Raw genomic sequence first — 27,220 nt, 5'->3', positions numbered from 1 at the left:
CAGACCTGCAGGGGAGGGCTGTTGGGGGGAACCAGGTCTGCAGGGGAGGGCAATTGGAGAGGGCCAGGCCAGCAAGGGAGGGCAGTTAAGAGCGACTAGGCTGGCAAGGGAGATCAGTTAGGGGTGACCAGGCCAGCAGGGGAGGGCAGTTGGGGGTGACCAGGCGGCAGGGGAGAGCAGGTAGGGGCAATCGGGTCAGCAGGGGATCAGTTAGGTGTCAATCAGGCTGGCAGGGGAGTAGTTAGGGGGTGATCAGGCTGGCAGGCAGAAGCAGTTAGGGGCAATCAGGCAGGCAGGCAGGTGAGCGGTTGGGAGCCAGCAGTCCTAGATTGTGAGAGGGTTGTCCGATTGCCCATTTAGGCCTGATCCCACCACTGGGATTGGGCCTAAACAGGCAGTCAGACATCCCTCAAGGGATCCCAGATTGGAGAGGGTGCAGGCTGTGCTGAGGGACACCCCCCTGCACGAATTTCGTGCACCGGGCCTCTAGTAGTAATTACAATATCATTGACTATATTCCCTATGCCGTACTTCACATCCCCTGACTATTTTAAGTGCTATGTTACCACTCTACTCTTACCACATTGTGAACTCCACGAAGAAAGGAACATGTGTGTTTTCAGTACTATATCTTTCAGCACCAGAACAATGCTGAAACAAGATTGCATAGTACTGTGTGTGTGTGTTAAAATATACATAACATAGAATTTACCATTTTAACCATTTTTAAATATACTATTCAGTGTCATTAAGTACAGTCACAATATTGTGCAATCATTGCCACTATCCATTTCCAGAACTTTTTCATCATCCTAAACTCCATACCCCATTAAACAATAGCTCCCATTCCCTCCCCCCCACCCCCCAGACCCTGGTACTCTCTGCTCTATCTTTCTGTCTCTATGATATGTCTTTTCTAGGCACCACATGTAAATGGAAGCATACAATATTTGTTATTTTTTGTCTGGTATCTTTCACTAACTTTTTCAATGTCCATCTATATTGTAGCATATATCGGAATTTCAGGCTTTTTAAGGCTGAAAAATAGTCAGTTTTATGTACAGACCACATTCTGTTTATCCACTCACCTGCCAATGGACATTTGGGTTGTTTCCACCTTTTGGCTATCTACACTAATAAAAGAGTAAGATGCAAATTGACCGTACCTTTGTGACACCCACCAGCCCATCAGGAGTGAGTATGCAAATTAACCCAACAAAGCTGGTGGGTTAATTTGCGTACATAGGTGCCAAGCGGCTGGGGGCGGGGCAGGACAATCGCCATGGTGACAACGCAGGGGTTCTGCACTGCCCCAGCCGCTCCGGGCCTCTGGGCAGCGTGGGAAGGCGGAAAGGCAACTCTAGGCCAGAACAAAGGCAGTGCCAGCAGCCAGGGGAAGGAAGGCCCATTCTTGCACGAATCTTCATGCATTGGGCCTCTAGTTATGAATAATGTTACTATGAACATTGGTGTACAAGTATCTGTTTGAGTCCCTGCTTTCAATTCTTTTGGGTATCTACCCAGAAGTGGAATTACTGCATCACATGGTAATTCCATGTTTGACTTTTTAAGGAACTGCTAAAGTTTTTCCAAAGTGAACTATGCTGTACACTTGAAACTAATATAATGTATGTCAACTGAAATTGAAAAATAACTTTAAGAAATGTTTTAATCCTGCCCTACCCAGTTTGACTCAGTGGACAGAGTGTCAGCCTGCAGACTGAATGGTCCCCAGGTTCGATTCCGGTCAAGGGCACAGGCCTGGGTTGGGCTTCAGTCCCCAGTAGGGGGCCTACAGGACGTAGCAGATCCATGATTCTCTCTCATCATTGATGTTTCTATCTCTCTCTCCCTCTCCCTTCCTCTCTGAAATCAATAAAAATATTTTTTAATGTTTTAATCCTCACCTGAGGATATGTTTTTGTTTGTTTTATTTTAGAGAGAGAAAGAAAGGGAGAGGGAGAGGGAGAGGGGAGGGAGAGAGAGAAAGAAGTAGAGAGAGAAAGAGACATGGAGACATAAATGGATTGCCTCCCTTACAGAGATGGAACCAAATCTGGTTATGTGCCCTGATCAGGAATCAAACCCTAGACACTGGGCAACACTGGCCAGAGCTGGAATTGAAAAATACTTTTTTTTTTTTTTAATTTAGATAGCATATTTTAGCACACTGCCTTGACAACCAATCCGAGCTCAAATGTTTCTGTTATTGTTATTACTGTTGTTGTTGCTTCACAGCTAATAATAAATAGTGAAGAGTAACAGAAACTGCTTCAAAAAGGCCTAAGACCGGTAGGAAACATAGGAAGCAGAAGCCCAAAGAAATTGCGGCAGTGCCGGGATCGCGAGGTCACACCTGCGGGCCACACAGTTTCACCCAGTCCCAAACAGCCCCTCCCAGTCTCGCCGCCCCGCCCCCAAGCCCCGCCCCGCTCCCAGTCCCCGACCCCCCACCCCGCTCCCAGGCCCCGCCCCTCCCGGGCAGGTGGCGCCTGCGCCCTGGGCGTGTTTGCGCGCCGGAGCCCGCGAAGGTGGCACACTCTGCTTCCGGCGCAGGCCGCCTCCGCAGGGCCCGGCGCCTCGTGGTGATGTAAGTTCCGGTTGCCCGGCTGAGTCGGAAGTGGGAACCCTCCGGCCAGTGGACTGTCGCGTGTCGTCGCTGCTGGCCTTCAGGCTCCGGTAAGAGACACCTCGCTTGCGGGGAGGGGATCGTGGAGTCTGCACCGGGTTTGTTCTCCCCGCCGAGCGCCAGTTCCGGCCTCTGCACGCTCGCCTCCACCCGGTTCCCTGCCCTGCGCTTCCCTGACCACCGACCCTCTCCGGGAACTTGGACCTGTCTGATTTGGGAACCCCTGGTATGCTCCAGCTTCTGGCATGGCTCCCACTCTTGGCCATTCCTCCCTGGGAAAGGCCGGGGTGCATTATCTCTAGAATGTGCACCGAGTGGGTGCGGCTCCCTCTGGCCGCCAAGTCCTTACGGAGCCCGGAGGGATAACAGCACACAGAGTGGACAACAGATAGCCAGACGCCAGAGGAGATAGCATTCAGCAGGAGTCCTGCTGCCCAGACCAGTTGAAAGCATGTGGTTAGGTGTTGACGTTTCGTAAGCAAAGTGTCAGTTCGCCACCCAGACTGCTCCCTCGGAAGCAGGTTTCGGAGCCACTTCTAAGAATGAGGAACTGCAACTCGGGAGCTTACGTTTGATGGGTCTTCCCTTTGGGACCAGAGTTTCACTCCCAGAGAAGGATGTGTTCAGACTCGTTGCCAGGGACTGCAGGGTCTCCCCCTGGGGGCCCTCCTGAGAGGACATGGGACCAGGTTAGGAAGGCTGTCTGCTTTTTTACTTGATGTTCTAGCGTGCTGATGTGTTGGGAGGATCGATTGCCCTATTCGAGGGGCCTGAAAGGAGTGTTGGGTGGAACAGACAACAATGAAAACGTTTTTTAATTCCTTTTTGTTTGATGTGTGTATTACTCATCAGGACAGAGACCTACAGATTATGGTTTAATAGAGCTTGATTTTTATCACCCCAGTTTCACAAGGTGCTCCAGACATTTCTGTTTAAAAGCAATACAATGTCTGATGTTAAGGCATTGTGTACCCTCCCCTTGGAAAGCTGATAATGTCCCTTAAGAGATTAGCGGTACTAGTTTTGTTTCTTTTCTTCTTATGATTCTTTTTTAATTTATTGAGGTGACATTGTTTAATAGGATATATAGGTTTCACGTGTGGGTTTCTGTATGACAAGATCTGTGTATGGCCCTGTGTGCCCACCACCCAAAGTCAAATCATCTTCCATCCCATATATGAGGGCCCTTCCCCCACCCCTTTCCCTCTGGCAGTCACCACACTGCTGTTTGTGTTCACGAATTGGTTTTATATCTCACACATGAATGAAATCATATGGTTTTTAGCTTTTTCTGACATTTCACTTAGCATAATGTTCTCAAGGTCCGTCCATGTTATCGCAAATGACTCTATTTCATCCTTTCTTATGGCTGAGGAGTATTCCACTGTGTGTATGGGCCATGTCTTCTTTATCCAGTCTTCTACCGCAGGGCACGTTGGTGTTTCCATGTCTTGGCCACTGTGAATAGTGCTGCAATGAACATAGGGCAGATATATCTTTGTGAATACAAGATTTCGAGTTTTTCGGGTACATACCCAGGAGAGGGATGGCTGGGTCATATGGTAGCTCAGTTCTTAATTTTTTGAGGAATCGCCAGACTGCGTTCCATAGCGGCTGCACCAGTCTGCATTCCCACCAGCAGTGAATGAGGGTTCCCTTTTTTCCACAACCTCTCCAACACTTGTTATTGCTTGTCTTGTTGATAATGGCCACTCTAACAGGTGTGAGGTGGAATCTCATTGTAGTTTAGATTTGCATTTGCCTAACTGCCAGTGAGGTGGAACATCTTTTCATATATCTATTGGCTGTTTTTATGTCTTCTTGGGAGGGGTGTATTTTCAGGTCCTCTGCCCACTGTTTGATTGGGTCGTTAGTTTGTTTGGTGTTGAGTTTTATGAGTTCTTTATATATTTTGGAGATTAAACTTTTGTTGGAGCTGTTGTTTGACAATATCATCTCCCATTTGGCCGGCTACGTCTTTGTTTTGTTGTTGGTTTCTTTTGATGGGCAGAGCTTTTTAGTTTGATATAGCCCCATTCATTTATTTTTGCCTTTGGAGTCAAGTTCATAAGATGTTCTCTATGACCAAGGTCCATAAGTTTAGTACCTATGCTTTCTTCTATGTAATTTATTGTTTCAGATCTTATATTTAGGTTTTTGATCCATTTTGAATTAATTTTTGTGCAAAAATTAATGGAAACAAACTGTAATCCAGTTTTTCTTTTGCATATGGCTATCCAGTTTTCCCAGCACCATTTATTGAATAGACTATCTTTACTCCATTGTGTGTTTCTGGCTCCTTTGTTGAAAATTATCTGTGCATATACATGTGGTTTTATAGCTGAGCTCTCTATTCTGTTCCATTGATCTGAGTGTCTGTTTCTCTGCCATTGCCATGCTGTTTTGATCATCGTAGCTCTGTATTGTAATTTGAAGTCAGGTGGTGTGATACCTTCAGCTTCATTCTTTATTCTCAGGATTGCTTTGGCTATTTGGGGTCCTTTGTGGTTCCATACAAATCTGATGATTTTTTTATTCTCTATCTTTTAAGAGTGGCATTGGGGTTTTGATGAGGAATGCATTAAATCTGTATATGGCTTTGGGTAATAAGGCCATTTTAACTGTCTTGATTCTCCCAATCCATGAACATGGAATATTTTTTCCATTTTTTTGTCTTTTTTCAATCTCTTTTAGTTTCACTTTGTAGTTTTCAGTATATAGGTCTTTCATGTTCTTTGTTAAGTTTATTTCTAGGTATTTTATTCTTTTGGTTACAATTGCAAAAGGAATTTTTTCATTTCTTTTTCTGAAGTTTCATTGTTAGTGTACAAGAAGGCTAGCAGTACTGTTTTAAACAAGAGATTGAATCAGGGGACTGTGAGAGGATTTTGTAGGCTGGAGATAGACAGCTATTACAGATGTAGATCCTTTTAGTGAGTATATCAGAGTGAAACATATTTTTAAGGAGTACATTAAACAATAATCAAATCCAAAAGCTCTAAAGATTGGTGGTTGTGCTATCCCTACAGCTAACAACAGGATAGTGTCATATCTCTATGGCAGTTGAAAGTAGCAGACTCTAAATTACCAGTGACGTTGAGTTTAAAACAAAATATCAAGGTTCCGTTTTATCAGACCTCTTCCTGGGAGTGGGTGATATCTAGGTGCTCTTTACATTTGTGAGACCACTGAACGAATCTCAGCCGTCATCTCCACAAAGATTCTCAGCAAGTGATCAGTCCTCCCTTTTCCTTTAAAATTCTGTAAGTGGTTATATGGTATTAACCCTTTTTCTATGAAAATAGTTTATACACAGACTTGAGGTAAATGTGAAAAAGATGAGGTTAGTGGGGTAGACAAAAACCTTTTTGTTTTTCAAAAAGACAAGCAGCAGAGATGACAGCAGCTTTGTTTCCATCCTCTGTTCTACACGTGCGGAGATACCACAGAGCCATGTCCGGCTTGATCTGCCACTGCGATCCAGGCAGAAAGTAAAACCCTTACCTGGAAGCAGGTTTGTGATGCTGCGATCTAGGCAGATAGTAAAACCCTTACCTGGAAGCAGGTTTGTGATGCTGCGATCTAGGCAGATAGTAAAACCCTTACCTGGAAGCAGGTTTGTGATGCTGCTAGTTGATTACTTGTAATATTGAATCAGTCAATAAGTATTTATTTGGGATTTTGTGATTGTAATATATAATGTCAGACACAGAAGAAAAAATAATCACATACGAACCTCTACTCCAGTTGCTTACAATGTAGCGCAGTAGAAGATCTGCATTAGGAACACAATGTCGAAAGTCATAAATCCTATTTAAAATATAGATAAAATGTGCCCTGGCTGGTGTGGCTCAGTTGGGTGGGCATTGTTCAGTGCACCAGGAGGTGGCCAATTTGATTCCTGATCATGGGCACATGATCCCGAGTAGGGGGCCTGCAGGAGACAGCCATTCCATGTGCTCTCACATTGATGTTTCTCTTTCCTTCTCTCTCTCTAAAAATCAATTAACTATTCTTTAAAAATATATAGATAGATAAAATATAATGAGAAGCTAGCTTCTTTATATGATGTGACTGTATAATATTGAAAAAGGAAGAGATAATTCCATTTATTCTCTTTATCTCTCTTGATAGTCTTAAGAACCTGTCTGTCATATGTTCTATATTCTTTCAACTTCCAGTGGACCCTTGAACAACACAGGTTTGAACTTGGCTGGTTCACCTACATGTGGATTTTCCCAGTAAATACGTGCAGTACTGTCAATGTACTTTCTTATTTTTTTTTTTCTTTTTAAATTTCTTTATTGATTAAGGTGTCACATATTTGTCCTCATCCCGCCATTCCCATCCCCCCCCTCCGCACACCTGCCCCAACCCCCTGTTGAACTTAACCGTTGGATAGGCTCATATGCATGCATACAAGTCCTTTGGTTGAACTCTCCCCCTCCCCCCACCCTCCCCTATCCTCCCTCTGAGGCCCGATAGTCCGATCAATGCCTCCTTGCTTCTGGTTCTGTTCTTGTTCCTCAGTCTATGTTGTTCATCATTTCCCCTAGATGAGCGAGATCATATGTCACTAGATATATACTTATGAGAACTGAATGTGAGACGAGCAATAATAGTTATGCTGACAGGCAAATGAATCAGTCTGTAGTGAGTTTCTTTCTGGACCAACAGTTCTTTTGAGACCCAATTTCAATGTCCACCAGTTCCTTATGTGTACATGTCAGCACTGACCCCTCAGCTCTGGATGGTGGATAAATGGTGGTAACGGAGGTCCGACTCCCTCTGGTTTGGTCTCGGCCGGACCCAGGGGCACGGTTTCACCCGGACTAAGGGGCACGTGGCCTCACCCGGATCTAGGGACACATGGTCTCACCCGGACCCAGGGACGCTAGGCCTCTCCCAGACCCAGGGGCACGTGGCCTCACCTGGGCCTCGGTGCACGAGGCCTCACCTGGATCCAGGGACACATGGTCTCACCCGGACCCAGGGACGCTTGGCCTCTCCCAGACCCAGGGGCACGTGGCCTCACCCGGGCCTAGGTGCACGAGGCCTCACCCGGATCCAGGGACACATGGTCTCACCCGGACCCAGGCGCGCTTGGCCTCCTCCAGACCCAGGGGCACGTGACCTCACCCGGGCCTAGGTGCATGAGGCCTCACCCAGATCCAGGGACACATGGTCTCACCCGGACCCAGGGACACTTGGCCTCTCCCAGACCCAGGGGCACGTGGCCTCACCCGGGCCTAGGTGCACGAGGCCTCACCCGGATCCAGGGACGCATGGTCTCACCCGGACCCAGGGACGCTTGGCCTCTCCCAGACCCAGGGGCACGTGGCCTCACCGGGCCTAGGTGCACGAGGCCTCACCCGGATCCAGGGACACATGGTCTCACCCGGACCCAGGGACGCTTGGCCTCTCCCAGACCCAGGGGCACGTGGCCTCACCCGGGCCTAGGTGCACGAGGCCTCACCCGGATCCAGGGACACATGGTCTCGCCCGGACCCAGGCGCGCTTGGCCTCCTCCAGACCCAGGGGCATGTGACCTCACCCGGGCCTAGGTGCATGAGGCCTCACCCGGATCCAGGGACACATGGTCTCACCCGGACCCAGGGACGCTTGGCCTCTCCCAGACCCAGGGGCACGTGGCCTCACCCGGGCCTAGGTGCACGAGGCCTCACCCGGATCCAGGGACACATGGTCTCACCCGGACCCAGGGACGCTTGGCCTCTCCCAGCCCCAGGGGCACGTGGCCTCACCCGGGCCTAGGTGCACGAGGCCTCACCCGGATCCAGGGACACATGGTCTCGCCCGGACCCAGGGGTGCGTGGCCTCTCCCAGACCCAGGGGCACGTGGCCTCACCCGGGCCTAGGTGCACGAGGTCTCACTCGGATCCAGGGACACATGGTCTCACCCGGACCCAGGGACGCTTGGCCTCTCCCAGACCCAGGGGCACGTGGCCTCACCCGGGCCTAGGTGCACGAGGCCTCACCCAGGTCCAGGGACACATGGTCTCACCCGGACCCAGGGACACCTGGCCTCTCCCAGACCCAGGGGCACGTGGCCTCACCCGGGCCTAGGCGCACGAGGTCTCACCCGGATCCAGGGACACACGGTCTCACCCGGACCCAGGGACGCCTGGCCTCCCCCAGACCCAGGGGCACGTGGCCTCACCCGGGCCTAGGCGCACAAGGCCTCACCCGGATCCAGGGACACACGGTCTCACCCGGACCCAGGGACGCCCGGCCTCCCCCAGACCAAGGGGCACGCGGCCCCACCCGGGCCTAGGTGCACGAGGCCCCACCCAGATCCAGGGACACATGGTCTCGCCCGGACCTAGGGGTGCGTGGCCTCTCCCAGACCCAGGGGCACGTGGCCTCACCTGGACCTAGGTGCACGAGGCCTCACCTGGATCCAGGGACTCATGGCCTCACCCGGACCCGGGGGCGCGTGGCCTCTCACAGACACAGAGGCGCTTGGCCTCACCCGGACCTAGGTGCACGAGGCCTCACCCGGATCCAGGGACACATGGCCTCACCCGGATCCAGGGGCGCATGGCCTCACCCAAACCCAGGAGCGCGTGGCCTCACCCGGACCCGGGACCCAGCCTCACCCGGATCCAGGGGCACACGGCCTCACCCGGACCCAGGGTTCAGCTTCACCCGGACCCAGGGGCACATGGCCTCACCCGGACCCAGGGGCACGTTACCTCTCTCAGACCCCTGGTCGCGTGGTCTCACCCGGATCCAGGGGCGCACGGCCTCACCCGGACCCAGGGTTCAGATTCACCCGGACCCAGGGGCACATGGCCTCACCCGGACCCGGGACCCAGCCTTACCCGGATCCAGGGGCCCACGGCCTCACCCGGACCCAGGGTTCAGATTCACCCGGACCCAGGGGCACATGGCCTCACCCGAACCCGGAATCCAGCTTCACCTGGACCCAGGGGCGCGTGGCCTCACCCAGACCCAGGGGCGTGAGGCCTCACCTAGACCCAGAGGCGTGTGACCACACCTGAGCCCAGAGGCTCGCAGCCTCGCCTGGACTCGGGTCTCAGCGGGGTTTCGTCTTCTTGATCCCAATTCCTGTTGGTCAGTTCCCTCTCAGCAATTCCTTCGGTCATTTTCTCAGAGCTCCAGGGCGGCTGCCGCAGAACTCGTTGGGCGGCGGGCTCGGCGAGGCTTCGGTGTGCCCGGTGCGCGGCGGCGGGCTGGTCTGGTGTCGCTGCGTCGGCCCTTGGGTCTGCAGCGGTGGCCGGTCGCCGAGCGTGCGCACCTGGCCGCTTCGGGGCATTGAGATTCTTGAAGGACTCGGAGGTCAGCAAGCACGGAGTCTCCCACCCCATGTCTCCCAGGGGCTCGTCTGTCCGTGCTCGGCAGCGAGTGGAGCCGTCCCCTCAGCCGGAAACCGCCGGGGGAACTGCGCCGAGCACGTTCCAGGCCGCCATTGTGTCGCCTGAGCCATAGTTCTTAAAGTGTGGACTTTGGGTCACCGGCATCAGCATCATCCCGCGTACCCCTCTCTTTTATTCTAGTTGTAGAGCATCTGCTCAGCCAGCCCCCCGGTGGTTCTGGCTGGTGTCTGCTCTGCTCTCCCGTCGTAGTCTCAATATTGTTGTGGTAGGCAACGATCAGGCTGCCGCCCTATATCTCCATCTTGGTCCTCCTTTGTACAGTTAAGTCTTGATTGTTGTTGGTGACACTGGGAGGAATTGTCCTCCAGGCCAATTGGCCGTGAGGACCCTCTTTGTCTATATAGGAAGAGTTGCTGTGCAGGAGACATGTTTATGGGCCGGGTCTTGATGCAGCAATGCCTTGGCGCTCACTGAGTCTGCCTCTAGAATGCCTCCCTTATGCGAGTGGTTGAAATCTGGTGTCATCTCACACCAACCACTAGATGCCCTCGTTTCTGGGTCTCCAATGTAGTGTGGGTCAGCCACTACCTGAGGCACTCAGCAGGAAAAAGCTTCTGCTCAGCTTGGCTGGGGCGGAGCTACAGGGTGGAGCCTACAACCTTGGCTTCCTGTCAGCCCCGCCCTATGAGGCTCCTGCGTCTGTGTCCCTCTGTATTCCTTGCAAACACCTCTGAGAGAAACGCGCCTTGGAGTTTCGCCCACTGCCAAACAGTCCAGTCCCTCCCCTAATGAATCTGGACTCCCAGATTCTCGCCTGGAACTGGGTTTCAGTGTAGTTGGAACTGGGTCTCAGCGCAGTCTGGCGCCCCTGTCTCCTTCCCAGCAGGGCCACCCAGTGGCGCAGGCAAAAGTCCGTCCTCTGCGCGCCTTCCAGTGCGCGCGACTGGAGCCGCCGCTCCTCTGTGCCTCCGCCCCACAGCCCAGATTCATTCCCCCAGCGTGCACCTGGCTTCCCAGGGTTTCGCCCGGAACTGGGGTTCAGCACGGTCCGGAGCTCTTGTCTCCTTCCCGCTAGGGCAGTTCAGTGGCGCAGGCAAAAGTCCGTCCTCTGCGCTCCTTCCAGTGCGCGCGTCTGGAGCCGCAGCTCCTCTGTGCCTGCGCCCCACAGCCCAAAGTCATTCCCCCAGCGTGCGCCTGGCTTCCCAGGGTTTCGCCCGGAACTGGGGTTCAGTGCAGTCGGAGCCGGCGCTTAGCGCAATCCGGAGCCTTTATCTCCTTCCTGCCAGTGAACGCCGGCCAGGCCATCAGCCGCCCCTTCCTCTCCGGCTCCATCCTCCCCGCAGGCGCGCATGCTTGTGTCTCCGCCCGTTTCTCCATACCTCAGGCTTTTACGGCTCCCCCGATTGTCCCCGTGGCCTTCTCCTTCCCCCCAGCTGTGGGCATTTCAGTCCGCCAGCTCTCCTGTGGTTCTGGACGATGTCCGTTCTGACCTCTAGTTGTGCCTTTGAAATTGTTGTGCCCGGCTGCAGGTTAGGTGTTTAACCTATGCCGCCATCTTGGTTTCTCCCTGTCAATGTACTTTCTTACGATTTTCTTAGTAACGTTTCTTCTCTCTAACTTACTTTATTGTAGGAATACAGTATATAGTACATACCACATACAAAATATTAATGTTAATCGACTTTTTATGTTAGGCTTCTGGTCAGCAGTAGGCTATTAATTAAGTGAAAGGTTATAATAAGTGGTTTTCCATTGCATGGGGCAGTGGTCAGCAAACCGCAGCTCGCGAGCCACATGCGGCTCTTTGGCCCCTTGAGTGTTCTAACGCCACTTCTTCAAAACAGACTCGCCCAGGCTGAAAACCGACTTCTGCGCATGGGCCGCGAAGTTTCAATCGCACTGTACGTGCGCGCCCGCACATGGTATTTTGTGGACGAGCCACACTCAAAGGGCCAAAGAGCCGCATGTGGCTCGGAAGCCGCGGTTTGCCGACCACTGGCATGGGGGATTGGTGCCCCAACCTCGTGTTCTTAAGGGTCAGCTGCACTTGTTTCTGCACAGATGGTACAGGTGATGCATCTCCTTTGGACCTACCTGACCTCTTCAGTTGTGTCTCTAAAAGCCCATTCAATAGAGGGGAACCTGTTGGGTTTTGTTTTGTTCAATCCTCACCTGAGGATATTTTTTCCATTGATTTCTAGAGAGTAGAAGGGAAGGCGTGAGGGGTGGCGGGGAGAAACATCGACACCAGAGACACATTGATTGGTTGCCTCCTGCACGCACACACCCCTACCGGGGCCGGGCAATCTGCAACCGAGATATGTGTCCTTGACCAGGAGTCAAACCCACTACCCTTTGGTCCACAGGCCAACGCTCTGCTACATGGGCCGCGAAGTTTCAATCGCACTGTACGTGCGCGCCCGCACATGGTATTTTGTGGACGAGCCACACTCAAAGGGCCAAAGAGCCACGGCAGTGGGACGGAGCGGGGAGAGTGGATGCTGTGCTGGAAAAGGAGGAGGCTGTTTGGAGACAGAAAAGAACAAGCGCCCACCGTGCTTTGTGCGCTGCTCGGGCCGTCGGTGTGCTTCAGGGGAGAGGTGGCTGGTAGGCCACGGCTCTTTGGCCCTTTGAGTGTGGCTCGTCCACAAAATACCATGTGCGGGCGCGCACGTACAGTGCGATTGAAACTTCGCGGCCCATGTGCAGAAGTCGGCGTTAGAACACTCAAGGGGCCAAAGAGCCACATGTAGCTCGCGAGCCAGGGCTCTGCTGGCTTTTATCACGGGGGGAAAACTCCACCTCCCACTTCTGTTTTCCGGTATGTTGTCTTAGTTTTAGGTTGGGTCATTCTAGATGGTGTAAAGATGGCAATTCCATGTTTATATCTTAACCAGCCTTGCAACTTCAACAGGAAAAAGAGTTCCCTTTTCTGTAGATTCAGCCAAAGGCCTGAAGCTAATGTTTATTGAATCTGATAGGACTTGCTGGGGTCTCATGTCCACTCCTGAACCATCACTTTGGCCAGGCCAGGTTCATATGCCCCTTCTTGAGGCTAGTGGGTGAGGCCGTCCCCTTTTAAAGGCGTGGGTGGCAGTGGGACGGAGCGGGGAGAGTGGATGCTGTGCTGGAAAAGGAGGAGGCTGTTTGGAGACAGAAAAGAACAAGCGCCCACCGTGCTTTGTGCGCTGCTCGGGCCTTCGGTGTGCTTCAGGGGAGAGGTGGCTGGTAGGCAGGCGGCAGTGAGGCGGTTCCTGGTGCCCTCCAGGAAGCAGGCAATAATTAAGTGTATGCAGAGGTTAAACGGGGGAAGGTGCTCTCCAGGATTATTGTTCATTTTAACACTAAATATGCTAATTTTTTGCATTATTAAGCTCAACTAAACTATATGTAGCAAAAAATAAAATACAGCAACGTCTAACAGTCCCTGAAAGCACTCAAGCACAGCACCACGCTGGGAGGAGACCAGACTGCCTGCCCAAGTCATTACAGCTAATTAGCCATTAGCTCTTGTGCAGAAAACGCCACAGAGGAACGTGAAGCAACTGATGAGATGCAAGTGTTATTGTAGTCTCTCTTCCTCCAAAAAACAAGGGTAGCTTCTCCGATTTGCATTAGCTTTTGTTGATATGATTCAGTAAGGAGTCTTTACTCGATAAATTAAAGGTAGACCAAATGTTCTTTTTTTCTCCTTCCTGATACCCCTTCCCTCACTTCTGCTGAGGCCTCTGTTACAGCATTTCCGCATCCTCCCACACGATCTGTACCCTTCGCCTCTTCGCACTTTTGGGTTGTATCTCTGTGCTGTGGCCTTACATTGTCAGAAATGGGAGAACGCCCCTCAGGGGGCTCTGCTCATCCTACTGTGCCTCTAAGTGCCCTGGGGCTTGAGGAGGAAATGGAATCAGAAGAGAGGAAGTGCAGACTCAGGGCCCACAAATACCTGTGAGGCATCCGTCTGCTACATATTACATGTTAGGAATTTGTGTGCCTTCAGTATTCTAAACCATCGGACAAACAGTGAAAGTTAAATATAGAATAATCAATCAGCCCTGGCCAGTGTGGTTCAGTGGAGAGAGCGTCAGCCCTCGCACCAAAGAGTCTTGGGTTCGATTCCCATTCAAGGGCACATACCTGGGTTGCAGGTTTAATCCCCAACCCCAGTCGGTAGAGGCACCTTCAGGAGGCAATCAGTCGATGTCCCCATCGCCCCCTCGTTCCTTCTTCCTTTCCACTTACTCTAAAAATCAATGGAAAAATAAAAAATATCCTCAGTGAGGATTAACAAAAAAAAATATATATAAAAATATATGTATATATATATATGATTAATCAAAGATCACTTAGTTTTTAGTGGAAGAAATAGTAGTTTTAAGCCTAGGGGTAGAGGTGTGTGTGTGTGTGTGTGTGTGTGTGTGTAAAACCCACACCATGCTGCTAATCTGGTTTGTCCTGATTTGTCGTTCCAGGTCTTACATTTAGGTGGGCTTACCTTTCGTTTCTATGTGGCTGAGGAATTCCCAGCTCCACTACATAAAGTCACAGTAGCCTGAGCAAGTGCCACCTTATGCTCATGGTAACTGAAAACTGGTTGGCCAGCCTAGAGATTGAATCTGTAGTTTTTGTGGTATTACTTCTTATCTTTTCTTTTTTTTTTTTATCCTCACCCAAGGATATTTTTTATTGATTTTCAGAGAGAGTGGAAGGGAGGAAGGGATGGGAGAGAAAGAGAGAGACATCAATGTGAGAGAGACACATCAATTGGTTGCCTCCCTAAGGAGCCCCTACTGGGGCTGGGGATCGAACCTGCAACCCAGGTATGTGCTATGAATGCAAGTTGAACCTGAGACCCATTGGTGTGAGGGCTGGCGCTCTGTCCACTGAGCCACACTGGCCAGGGCTTTGTGGTATTACTTTTAAATCTCACATTGTTGTTCACAATTAGTAGGTGAGTGCCCTCTTTTTCTTTCTACTTTACCTATTTTTTAAAGTTATAACAAACGGAACCATGTCATCAGATAAATGCTTTCCAGCTGAACATTTTGTAAGGTTTTGTTTGTTTGTTTGTTTGTTTGTTTGTTTTAGCTACCCCTAAAGGAGGCCAACTTGTCTAATTGGTAGATTTGTAACCATTTTGCCAAAATATCTTGAATCTTGAAACAGTAATTTTATAGTCTTACCCAAAACCTTTTATTTAAACTGTGTTGTATTTGAGAAATGGGAAAAGAAACAGCTGTGGGCATATTACAACTGTTGTTATCTGACCTTCTGTGTCTAACACCTCTCCTTCCTATAGCCCTTCCCCCCAGGTCTGCATGGAGGACACTTTAAAGTGAAATGACAGACCAGGAGAATAACAACAACATCTCAAGTAACCCCTTTGCTGCTCTTTTTGGCTCTCTGGCTGATGCCAAGCAGTTTGCAGCAATCCAAAAGGAGCAGCTGAAGCAGCAATCTGGTAAGTGGAGGAGCCGACAGCAGCAGCTGGGGAAGTTAAGTTTGCCATCCGATGGTCTTAGGCTCTACAGCAGCAGTTCTCAACCTGTGGGTCGCAACCGCTAGCAGGGTCGCCTAAGACCATCGGAAAACACAGATATTTACATTACGATTCATAACAGTAGCAAAATTACAGTTATGAAGTAGCAACGAAAATAATTTTATGTTTGGGGGTCACCACAACATGAGGAACTGTATTAAAGGGTCGCAGCATTAGGAAGGTTGAGAACCACTGGTTTAGGGCATAAGTTGGGGTCCGTGGGATTGTTTGCTTTTATTTGTTTTGTGATGGGGCCCTTTCCTCCCTGTCCTGCCCCTGCAGAAAAAGATGGTTTTGTAGTAACAGATGCCAATCAGGACCGCAGACATCAAGTTGTCTTATTTTTTAAGTCGCCTGGTAAAAGATAGTTAAATAAATCTTTTTAACATAAAAGCTAAAGTTTTAGGTAGAGGTATGGAAAGCAAGTCACGACTATAGAAAGCAGGTGTGTAAACGGGAAAATTATAAAAGGTTTTGGCCTCTCGACAAATAGATGAGATTTGTTCTCAAGCCCCGTACTTCAGTCTGCCTCCAGTGAAACGCTTCCTCCACACCATGGAGGGTCACTGTTACAGCTTTCTGGATCCCCAGAAAACAGGACCCTGAGCCTTCATGGGAGAAAAACCAGGGTAGCAGCTCACTGGGCAGAAAAACAGTTTTGCTCACCTGGAACCAGCATTAAGATGAGGCCTCGCCTCTGCGTGTAAGGAGACAGTCCAAAAGAATCAGCGTGTGTTTCCAAACGTATCCGTCTTCAGAGAGGGCCACAGTCTTTCAAGCCAGAAATTGCTCCCCTCTGTTACCACCCAAAGAGTTGTGGTGTGTTTCTTTTTAGGAAAGGAGAAATGTTTATATTTCCCTTTATTTTGTTTATTTCAAAAGTGTTTGGATATGTAGCTGGGTTGTAACCATGCTCTCTGATTAGGATTGAATAGGAAAGAAGTAAGGGAAGACGGATGCATGGTAGACGGGGGGGGGGGGGGTTAGGGGGGTCGAAGCAAGGGAGAAGTAAATGTAATGCTGACCTGTGTATGTGTGTTTATAACCACTTGCTGCCAGAGAGACCAGGAGAGAAACAGCAGGCAGTGCGTCTTAACTGCTGGCATTTTCATGTGCTGGAAAGAGGCAGGTCTGGGTCTCAGCCTCTGAAACCTCTCCCAAAACCCTAGGATATGGGCTTGGAATGAGAAACCTTCATTAGGAGGTAGTAGGTGAGAAAGGAGAGTGAGGAACAGGAAAATATAAGGAAACGAGAAAAAATATATATGAGTATGTGGTTGAGGGAAATTTTGCTAAGTAGTTCTTAGCTCCTATCACTCTTGGGAGTTCAGAGAACTTAACAGTATATGAGCAGAGGGATGGACGTGTGTCCTCTGACTGTAAACGGACATAAGGCTGGCTCGAGCTGGAAGCATTGTGGGCACCAGGCAGTGGGGACAAATCAGGTGCATGCCCTTTTGTTACTATTCTGGCACCTCATCATCTTTGTTTGCACTGAGTTTACCAGGCCACCACATCTAACCAGTTCCACCAGCTGTGAGCACTCTGTCCAAACCTTTGCCTCATATACTGAGCTTCACTTTTATTTATTTACTAGAGGCTCAGTGCACAAATTCATGCACCTGCGGGATTGGGCCAAAACCAACTCTTCGACATCCCCCGAGGGGTCCCGGATTCCGAGAGGATGCAGGCCAGGCTGAGGGGCCCCATCAAGGCCGGGGAGGATCGTGGGAGGTTCGCCAGCAGGGGAGGGACCATGGGAGGGCTCCAGGGCCCCTTTTGCTCAGTCCCTATCAGCTGGACCCCAAGAGCAAGCGAACCTACCAGTCAGAGACTCTGCGCATTCATTTCCAAGAACATGCCAAGTGCTTCACTACTAAAAATGGAATCAATGTTACAGTGAAAAATGCAAAATGCCTGTAAGCAAATGCTTTTATTCAGGCTGGAATATTTCCAAGAGTTTAAAGTTCAGGAAGAGCCTGTTACTTTTCTAATTAATTTAGCTGTCCTTTTAGACTGCTTACCTATATTTGAATCAAGTCGTGTGCCAGGGAATTTAACTGCATTTCGGATTTGTACCGAGGTCTGGTTACCCTTTGATGCTATTTCTGGAAGAGAAGTGATGACGGCCATAAAGTCAGTGCTCAGGAGCCTGAGGAAACGGGCTGGATTTCTGCAGCACCAATGTCAGTAATAAAATTATCCTCAGTCGGGGCTCCGTGGAGCATCTTCCAAATCGGATATGACAAATGAGGTCCTACAGGTCGCCCTCTCTCCCGACAAGCCTTATTTCAGGTTATTTGCTTTTGGGAATGCAGGAAGCTTCCACCGTGACTATCCCAAAGATTCTGGTCTGATGAAATCATTAAACTGTAATCAGACCCAGGTCAACAGACACAAGATTTCCTTACTGAAGCCTTCCGCACAGGCTTTGGTCCTGTCGTTAAGGTATCTATTCCAGCAGGTCACCGAGGGTTCCTCTCATTACAGCAGGTGATTAGAGATGAGGATGGACAGGTGTGTTTTGTAGAGAATTCCTGCTGCCTGGCAAAGTTCCTGAGTCTGACTTCAGTATGGCAGTGCACTGTGACATTGTGTCTATACCCATGATAGGTCATGTTCTTATTCTCATGATTTTGTACTGGGTTTCCTAAAGGAAAGAGATGTGGACGAGACAGGAGCAAGAGCCCTGTACCCTGAAGTTACTGTGTATTTTGTCAGTAAATGTTGTCACGCAGTCACAGGTTACCCAATACTGGGCTATCCTGTGGTTCTGTCTTTGGAACTCATGGGGATTATTATGAGCCAAGATGAACAAATTATATATTCAAGTAGGATATGCCAAAAGCCTGAAAATGTAAAGTTTGATGGAGCCAAATATAAATGTTCTTTTATTTATTTACTATTAGTAAAAGCAAAGGCATTGCTTATTAGTTTGAATTCTGAAAATATATCTTAAAGCAGTGATTCTTAAAGTGTTTTGTCCAAACCAACACCATCAACATCACCTAGAAACTTGTCAGAAACTCTGCACGTGGGCCAACAAGCCTCCCCTGAGCCCCAGGAATGCTGATGTATGCTCCAGTGTGAGAACCACGGTGGGAGAGGATGCCTTAAAAAAAGGCATTCAGTAGCCTCTAAATGGTTGCTTTTCTCCATGATTTCCTCACAAACCTTCTGAAATAGGCATCACCAAACAAGTCTGAATAATTATATGAATTATATGAATTTATTTTAAAGTATTCATCTTGAAGACCTCTATGAACAAGGTATAAAACGGTCTCCAGAGTTAGAGATATTCTTGTTCTCAAACCTGTTCAGTGTAGTGAGTCCTGCCGTGAGTACTTATTACATTCCTTCTGTTTCCCTATAAGAGTTTCTCAACCAAACTTAGGTGGAGAAAGCCAGTTAAGTGGTTTTGCATTTCCTGGGTAATTTACAATGAAATAATTTTATGGCATGTAGATATTTAATAAAATATGTTACTAAAAAATGAAGAAAAAATAAATACGTTCTCTTAAAATCAGAAAAAAAACATATTTAAAATAATTAAAGGCACATTGATCTAGTAGGTAATTTTTTTTTTATCACTAGGATTCTGTAGTGAAAATCATGTTGCTAATTTTGGCACTGTGGTGTACAATTAATTATGAGTAGAAAGAATGAAACTTTTGATTTGCAAAATGTGGTAGGACTTGGGCAGGGATTTCAGAATCTTGAACTTAAGATATTGCCTAATACAACTTAACAGCAAAACAAAAAATAGAACAAAGCAACAAACAATCCGATTTAAAAATAGGCAGAGGATCTGAAGAGACATTCTTCCAAAAGGGACCTACAGATGACCAACAGGCACATGAAAAGGCAGTCAGTATCACTAATCACCTGGACACTGGACATTAACACTGCAGTGAGACATCACCTCACATTTGCTAGAATGGCCATTATCAAAAAGACAAGAAATAACAAGTGTTGGTGAAGCTATGGAGAAAAGGGAACCCTTGTACACTGTTGGTGGGGATGTAAATTGGTACAGACACTATGGAAAACAGTATGAAGTTTCCTCAAAAAATTAAAACTAGAACTGTCACATGACCCACCAATTCCTCTTCTGGGTATCTATTCAAAGAAAACAAAAAACACCAACTTGAAGAGATACATGGACCCACATGTTCATTGCAGTATTGTTTTCAAATGCCAAGATACGGAAACAACCTAAATATCTATCAACAGAGTACAGATTTTAAAAAGTGACATACACATATAATGGAATATTCTTCAGCCATAAAAAGAAGAAAATCTTGCCATTTGTGACAACATGGATGGACCTTCGGGGTATTATGTTAAGTGAAATACGTCAGACAGAGAAAGACAAACTCTGTATGATCTCACTTATCTATATATATAAAAGCCTAAGTGACTGTTCGACCTTTCAACCGGTAGCTATGACGCACACTGACCACCAGGGGGCAGACGCTCAACGTCTAGGCATGGAAACATGGAACAGACTGATGAATTTCAGAGGGAAGGAGGTGGTGGGAGGGTGGGAAGAGATTAACCAAAGATCTTATATGCATACTAGAGGCCCGGTGCACAGATTCATGCACTGGTGGGGTCCATTGGCCTGGCCTGCAGGGACCAGGCCGAAACCGGCAGTGTGACATCCCCCGAGGGGTCCCGGATTGCAAGAGGGTGCAGGCCAGGCCGAGGCCTCTAGTATGTGAAATTAAAAAGAGCTCACAGATAAAGAACAGGCCGGGGTGGGGAGTGAGTGAAATGAGTGAAGGGATCCAAAGATAGGAACTTTCAGTTATAAATAAGTCCACAAGGTTGTAATTATATAGCAGGTGACTATAATTAATAATACTATATTCCATATTTGAAAGTTGCTAACACAGTAGGTCTTAAAAGTTCTCATCACAAGAAAAAAATTCCAACTATGTATGGTGAAATATGTTAACTAGACATTTTTGTGAACATTTCACAGTACATACACATATCAAATCTTATATACCTGGAACTAAATGTTATATCTCAATTTTTTTAAAATGTTGCCTGACTTGAGATGTTCACTCATTAGCTGATTAACTTGTTTCACATGCAAAATTATCCTTCTCTTGGTTACATTTATCATTTTGGGGACTCTGCTGGGTTCTCTTAAGAGAGAGGAATGTGACTGTTATGGCTTCCGTTTTTGGCAGATGAACTCCAGCCTAGCCCGGATGACTCGGATAATAGCGTGTCAGAGAGCCTGGATGAATTTGATTACTCTGTGGCTGAAATTAGCCGCTCATTCCGCTCACAGCAGGAAATATGTGAGCAACTCAACATCAATCACATGATCCAGAGGATCTTCCTCATTACTCTGGACAACAGTGAGTTACACACTTGCAATCAGTCTGTTCGTTGCTCTGCTCTTCCCTCTCAGGCTAGGGACTTGCTCTGAGAAATCTGTTGTATCTAAAGGTTAAGCAAACCTGCTGTACTCCCTGGAACACGGGGCTTAGGTTTCAGTGAAACTTTGATGTAACCTAAAATCAGTGTTTGGACACAGATGGAACTTCATTCCGAGTTTGATACTGACTGCACTATGTAGCTACTTGCCTTTACTACCTTAGAGAGGGCCTGGGAATGACTCCATTTTCCTCTCAGAGGTGACCTGAGCATTTAGATGGAAGTCCTCAAGCGGTACGAGACAGTGTTTTCACTCTGTGCCTTATCTGCAGTTAAACCCAAAGTTAGTGCGAATGGCTGGGACTTACTCTTTAAATGTCATGGTGTTAGGTTTATACCAAGTCCATGCTCTGTAATTGGGGGGAAGGGGGATTTAAATCTTTAGATGCTGCTTTATAGGTTAAGATCCTTCTAATATCACCTGAGTCAGACTTGGAGTTCAAGAGAAGTGCTCTCTAGATCGGTTGTCTGTATAAAACAGAAGCATTATCCTTAACCTACTAGATTAAAACCATTTCCCAGGTGACCCGAGCATGAAGAGTGGGAATGGTATCCCCAGCCGCTGTGTGTATTTGGAAGAAATGGCAGTAGACCTCGAAGATCAAGACTGGCTTGATATGAACAACGTTGAGCAGGTAGTGTTCACATGTTCCTTATGTGTGCCGTCAGCAGAAACTAGCCGTGCAGCTGAGCTCTGCTTACCTTTCTCCAGCACGGTTTTGCTCTCCTCCATCTCTTTGTTGTTTGGGATGTCCCTCTGTTGGTATCTTCTTACCGGCCATGGCCACATGTCCAAATCTACCCACTCTTTAAGACCAGTTAAAATATCATCTTATCTCTTTCTTTGTTTCTTTTCCAAAATCAAAACAGGCATTTTACCTTATAGGTGCCTAATTAACATTAAAGGAATACAAGTTTGGTAGGGAAGACATTGACAACTTGTAGGTTAACTTTGTACATTTAAATTATCTTTATATAAGTTTGAGCGAGGTCAGCAATCACAGAGTAATAGATTTCACATGAGTTTAATTGCTGATTCTCAATACCATTCAACAAATATTCTTTTAATGCTTACTCTGTGCTAGGGGCAATACTAAAGGCTTGAGCTTGATTTAGGGTAACTAAACAATTATGTTGTATATATAATATCTTCTATAGTAATAAGACACTGGGTCCTATGTTCCCCTTTACGCTACGTCCTGTTAGTCTCAGTAACCTGTGTGAGACTTACCTTTTACATCTTGATGTTCTAGGATTGACTTTGCAATGGTTTAGTATTTTTGTTTTTTGGGTCTTTTCTTAATAGGCTGTCTTTGCTCGCTTACTACTTCAAGATCCTGGCAACCACTTGATCAACATGACTTCTTCTGCGACGCTCAACCTCTCTGCCGATCGAGATGCAGGGGAGAGGCACGCCTTTTGTTACCTTTATTCCTGCTTCCAAAGAGCCAAGGAAGAGGTAACAATGATAATAGTTCCCACTGAGCGGTGTATTGTTCTCTTGGCTATGACTTTAGCATGTAAGCCGAAGAGTTGGATCAATGTCTTTTATATCAGTGTGTGTGCATTGTGGTATACCTGCAACTAGATGCTGACATGGGGTACCATTAGTTTGTTTTCTAAAATTTTAGTGTTGCTGTGCTTGGGATCCACCCCTTTCCCAGTGAACCAGTGCCTCTGATTCTTTCTACAAACCTCTTAAACATCACACCTTTAAGCAAGGTCTGATAAATTCCTTCTCACAGAGGTGTAATGATAGAGCAGGCCACGCGTGGTCACTTCCAGGATTGGAATTCTAACAGGTAGGTGATTCCTTAAAGAATGAACTCTCACGAACGTTCAAGCATCCATGCAAGAGCAGTCTTGTTTGGAACACACTGTCTTCACCCTTCTCTGTGCTGTGTACCCCCCCATTCCAGGTCGTTAACGAGGCTCTTCCCTCTCTCCTCCGTGCTGTTTCCAGATTACCAAGGTTCCAGAGAACCTGCTGCCTTTCGCGGTGCAGTGCAGGAACCTCACCGTGTCCAACACACGGACCGTCCTCCTCACCCCGGAGATATATGTGGACCAAAACGTCCACGAGCAGCTGGTAGATTTGATGTTGGAGGCCATCCACGGAGCCCGTGAGTACATAAGCAAAGCTGTGCTCATCTACATTGTGATTTCCAAATTAAAACTCCTCCTAGTGCATTGGAAAGCCGCGGAGCCACTGCAGTTCCAGGAAAACGAAGGGTGCGAGTTCACACCTTGAATATCAGTATAGTCACCGACAGCAGAAGAGTAAAGAGCAGGGTAAAGGCATAGACAATTCCTACAGGCTCTTTCCTCTCTCCTTTGCCTTCTGTTAGATTTTGAAGATGTGACTGAATTTCTGGAAGAGGTCATTGAAGCCTTGCTATTGGATGAGGAAGTTCGAACATTTCCGGAGGTCATGTTCCCAGTGTTTGATATTTTGTTGGGCCGAATAAAAGATCTGGAGCTCTGCCAGATGCTGCTGTACGCGTACCTGGACATCCTGCTCTATCTCACCAGGCAGAAGGACATGGCCAAGGTAGCTGGGAGGTGTAAACACACGAGCTGGAGATTAGTAACGTGTGCTTCCCTGTGCTGAAGGCACTAGAACGTTACCTGTTGAATAAGAGAAAGATGTGTTGGTTGTTGTGTAGACTTAACTCTTTGAGGCCCTCTCATCCCATCACATTTACCTCATCATATAAACAAATAAGTTTCCTTCTCTTCTCCTACAGGTTTTTGTAGAATACATTCAGCCCAAGGACCTCAGCAATGGGCAGATGTACCAGAAGACCTTGCTGGGAGTAATCCTAAATATCTCTTGCTTATTAAAGACTCCGGGTGTCATAGAAAATCATGGCTATTTCTTGAATCCTTCTCGCTCCAGCCCCCAGGAGATCAAAGTACAAGAGGCCAACATCCATCAGGTGGAACTGTTTATGGTGTATCCCAGCCCCTGGTCTTAGATTAAGTCGTTTCTTCAGGAAGCAGGGGCACATGAGGCTGCTTGAGCTCGTGGGTGATGTGGGTGGCTTTCTACTATAATCGTGTGAAGAAAAGCCCTCTCTAGTATGTGCCGAGAGTCGAGGAAAAACCTTCATGTGGTTTAAAGACTAACCTGCTGCTCCTCTTTGTGCTGTGCTGTAGCACAGCCTCTTCCTCTCGGCCCTGGTTTTTCTCACCAACCTGTTTCTTATAACTTTAGCTCATAAACCTTCTGACTGATCTCCAGCCTATAAACTTTTTTTTTTTTCCTGTCCCTCCTTCCTATGTCCTCTCTATTTGGGCTTTTTAGCATTCGTTATGGTAGAAGTCTGGCCAACATGAGGCAGTACATGGTTGAATTGGTGTTAGTTTGCATCTCCCATACTCACAACTGTCTAATGCCCAGATTTGCAAATTACAGCAGTAGCCACATCCTGCCTGCTTTTGTAAATAGTTTGAACACGGCCATGCCCATTTGTGTATGTGTGGTTATGGCTTCATTTCATGCCATAATGGTAGAGTTGAATAGTTGCTACAGCGACCATATGGCATGAAAAGCCAAAAATATTTATCATTTAACCCTTTGCGGAAACAGGTTACTGATCCTACTCTAAAGCTCCATAAATGCCCCCTGCAGTTGGGCAGCTTGTCAGGAAATCTCTCATAAGTGCCTAGAAAATTGCTTAAATTAGAACTGGGGATAAGGCACAGGAAGAGTACGGAAAAGATGAGGATTGGCATATTTTTAGAAATTGACAGTGGCTAAGTTTTGGGAGCAACAAATATTAGGATTGTGAAACTGGAATGTTCTGTGGTTATGTTTTCTGGTTAAACAGTTCATGGCTCAGTTCCATGAAAAGATCTACCAGATGCTGAAGAACTTACTCCAGCTCTCCCCAGAAACCAGACATTGCGTCCTGTCCTGGCTGGGAAACTGTTTGCATGCAAATGCAGGCCGCACCAAGATCTGGGCCAATCAGATGCCAGAAATCTTCTTCCAGATGTATGCCTCGGATGCCTTCTTTCTGAACCTGGGTGCTGCTCTCCTGAAGCTGTGCCAGCCATTTTGCAAACCCAGGTCCTCTCGGCTCCTCACCTTTAACCCCACTTACTGTGCGCTGAAGGAGTTGAATGATGAAGAACGAAAAATAAAAAATGTACACATGAGAGGTAGGGGAGTACTGGGCTTCCCAAAACGTGTGTGTGTGTGTGTGTGTGTGTGTGTGTGTGTGTGTGTGTGTCTAAGGCACTCACAACCTTATCTTTTCTCATAAAGGTGCCTTGTAAGAAGATGAGGCAGACAGAAGAGCTATTATAAATTTTACAAGGACAGACTTTTAAAAATAACACTGGTGGCTTTTAGATGTTGTGCTTTAGTGAGACCTTCTCTCCTAATTTGGTAACCTTGGGTATTCATTCATTATTTCTTTAAAAATGAATGAAGCACAGTCCTTATCCTTTATGAATTCAGAAATGCCAGGAGAAGGCAGATAGATTGACAGGTAACCATAATATGGTGTAGGGCTGAGCTATGGGAACACAGAGGAAGGAGTGATAAATTCTACAGAAGTTGGAGGTCTTCATAGCTGATCTTCGAGAGATGAAAGCAGCAAAAGAATCTATACTAATAAAAGGGTAATATGCTAATTAGACTGGACATCCTTCCAGATGTCCTTCTGGACAAAGCCACGGTGGCGGGGGCTGAGGCAGAGGTGGTTAGGGGCAAGCAGGCCGGCAGGGGAGAGCAGTTAGGGGCGACCAGGCCAGCAGGGGAGGGCAGTTAGGGGGATCAGGCCAGCAAGGGAGAGCACTTAGGGTGGTCAGGTCAGCAGGGGAGAGCAGTTAGGGGGATCAGGCCGGCAGGGGAGAGCAGTTAGGGGGATCAGGCCGGCAGGGGAGAGCAGTTAGGGGGATCAGGCCGGCAGGCAGGTGAGCGGTTAGGAGCCAGTGGTCCAGGATTGCGAGAGGGATGTCCAACTGCTGGTTTTAAACTGGCAGTTGGACATCCCCCAAGGGGTCCCAGATTGGAGAGGGTGCAGGCTGGGCTGAGGGACCCTCCCCTTCCCCGCCCCCTGAGCACAAATTTCATGCAAAGGGCCTCTAGTCCCTTTATAAGAGGGAATATCAAGTATAAAGGTGCAAAGCTATGGAGAGGCTTGACTAAGGAATAGTGAGAAGGTCATTGTGGCTAAAGCAAGGGGTAGGTGGGAGGAGGGGAGGGTGTGGGAACAGCAGGAAATGAGTCTGGAAAGGCAGAAGATTGAGACCAGATTAGAGAAAACAGCAATACAGAGAAGTGGAAAGAAAGCATTCATAATTCTACTACTCAAAATGAATCATGCTTAATTTTGGTGAATGTATTTCCTCCCAGTTTTATAACTCTTCGAGTTGTAAAAGTAATACATGTTCAAAACCAAATAATCTTAAATACAGAAAAACCCAAAAGAGCTACAGTGATCCATTCTCTAACATCTGAAAAATCTAGTTATCTCATTCCTTTTAATTTTTGGTATTTCATGATCAAGCTAAAGACATTTAACTGCATTTCTGTGGATAGTGAGAGCCAAAAGATATTTTTTTTAGACAAAGGAGTGGTGATGAGATAAGATTTGTTTTTAAGAAGATATTACTTTAAAAAAGAAAGATGTCACTGGTAGCAGTAAGGGAGTGGAAGAGAGTCAGGGGACCCAGGAGAGGCCTGTGGCAAGCTGCTTACTGTGCCTTCTGACTTCTTCGAGGTTTGGACAGAGAAACCTGCCTTATCCCAGCTGTGCAGGAGCCAAAGTTCCCCCAGAGCTACAACCTGGTGACGGAGAACCTGGTCCTGACAGAGTACACCTTACACTTGGGATTTCACAGGTAACTCTCCTGATGGCACCAGGAAAGATCATGCAATCGTGTTGATGAGCAGCAAGTTCAGAGGCGTCTCACATAACCTCACTGTCTCCGGAAGGCTCGCATTAGGTCTGGTAGGAAAAGGGCATTATTTGCATTTGTTTGTGTTTACATGAATTGGTTTTGTCCAAATAACTTGAATTTATTTTTAATTATTGACCTATTAAACTTATTAAAATTAAAGATGCACTAGTATTTTTCTCTAAACTTGCAAATTTTAAAATCACTGTCTTCTATTGTTAGCTGTCAAAGTGGAATTGTTTTCATTTAATATTTCACTCGCTGCTCTTGAATATTCATTACTTACTACTCCTGATGAAAAAAAACTAAGCTCTACTCTATGGTGTAGAG

General features: G+C 47.6%; 1 protein-coding gene and 1 pseudogene across 2 annotated transcripts in view; both read left to right on the top strand.

Moving 5' to 3' along the window:
- The first annotated feature begins 2,629 nt into the window (after positions 1–2,629).
- Positions 2,630–27,220, top strand: part of UBE4A (ubiquitination factor E4A) — a 57,487-nt gene continuing 32,896 nt past the window's right edge. Inside the window, exons 1-10 of one of the 2 annotated variants that reach the window (XM_054725165.1) lie at positions 2,630–2,679; positions 15,284–15,445; positions 20,725–20,898; positions 21,500–21,612; positions 22,284–22,436; positions 22,941–23,100; positions 23,326–23,528; positions 23,725–23,916; positions 24,811–25,144; positions 26,713–26,833. In XM_054725165.1, the coding sequence (XP_054581140.1) occupies positions 15,325–15,445; positions 20,725–20,898; positions 21,500–21,612; positions 22,284–22,436; positions 22,941–23,100; positions 23,326–23,528; positions 23,725–23,916; positions 24,811–25,144; positions 26,713–26,833 (1,571 nt within the window). In that variant the 5' untranslated portion in view covers positions 2,630–2,679; positions 15,284–15,324. The other variant, XM_054725166.1, reaches the window with a different exon arrangement.
- LOC114234622 (cell cycle checkpoint protein RAD1-like) lies at positions 17,208–18,133 on the top strand (annotated as a pseudogene).

The sequence above is a fragment of the Eptesicus fuscus genome, chromosome 13 (genome assembly GCF_027574615.1).
Source record: "Eptesicus fuscus isolate TK198812 chromosome 13, DD_ASM_mEF_20220401, whole genome shotgun sequence".
Taxonomy (NCBI): Eukaryota; Metazoa; Chordata; class Mammalia; order Chiroptera; family Vespertilionidae; genus Eptesicus; species Eptesicus fuscus.
This window is presented reverse-complemented; position numbering and strand designations above follow the sequence as displayed.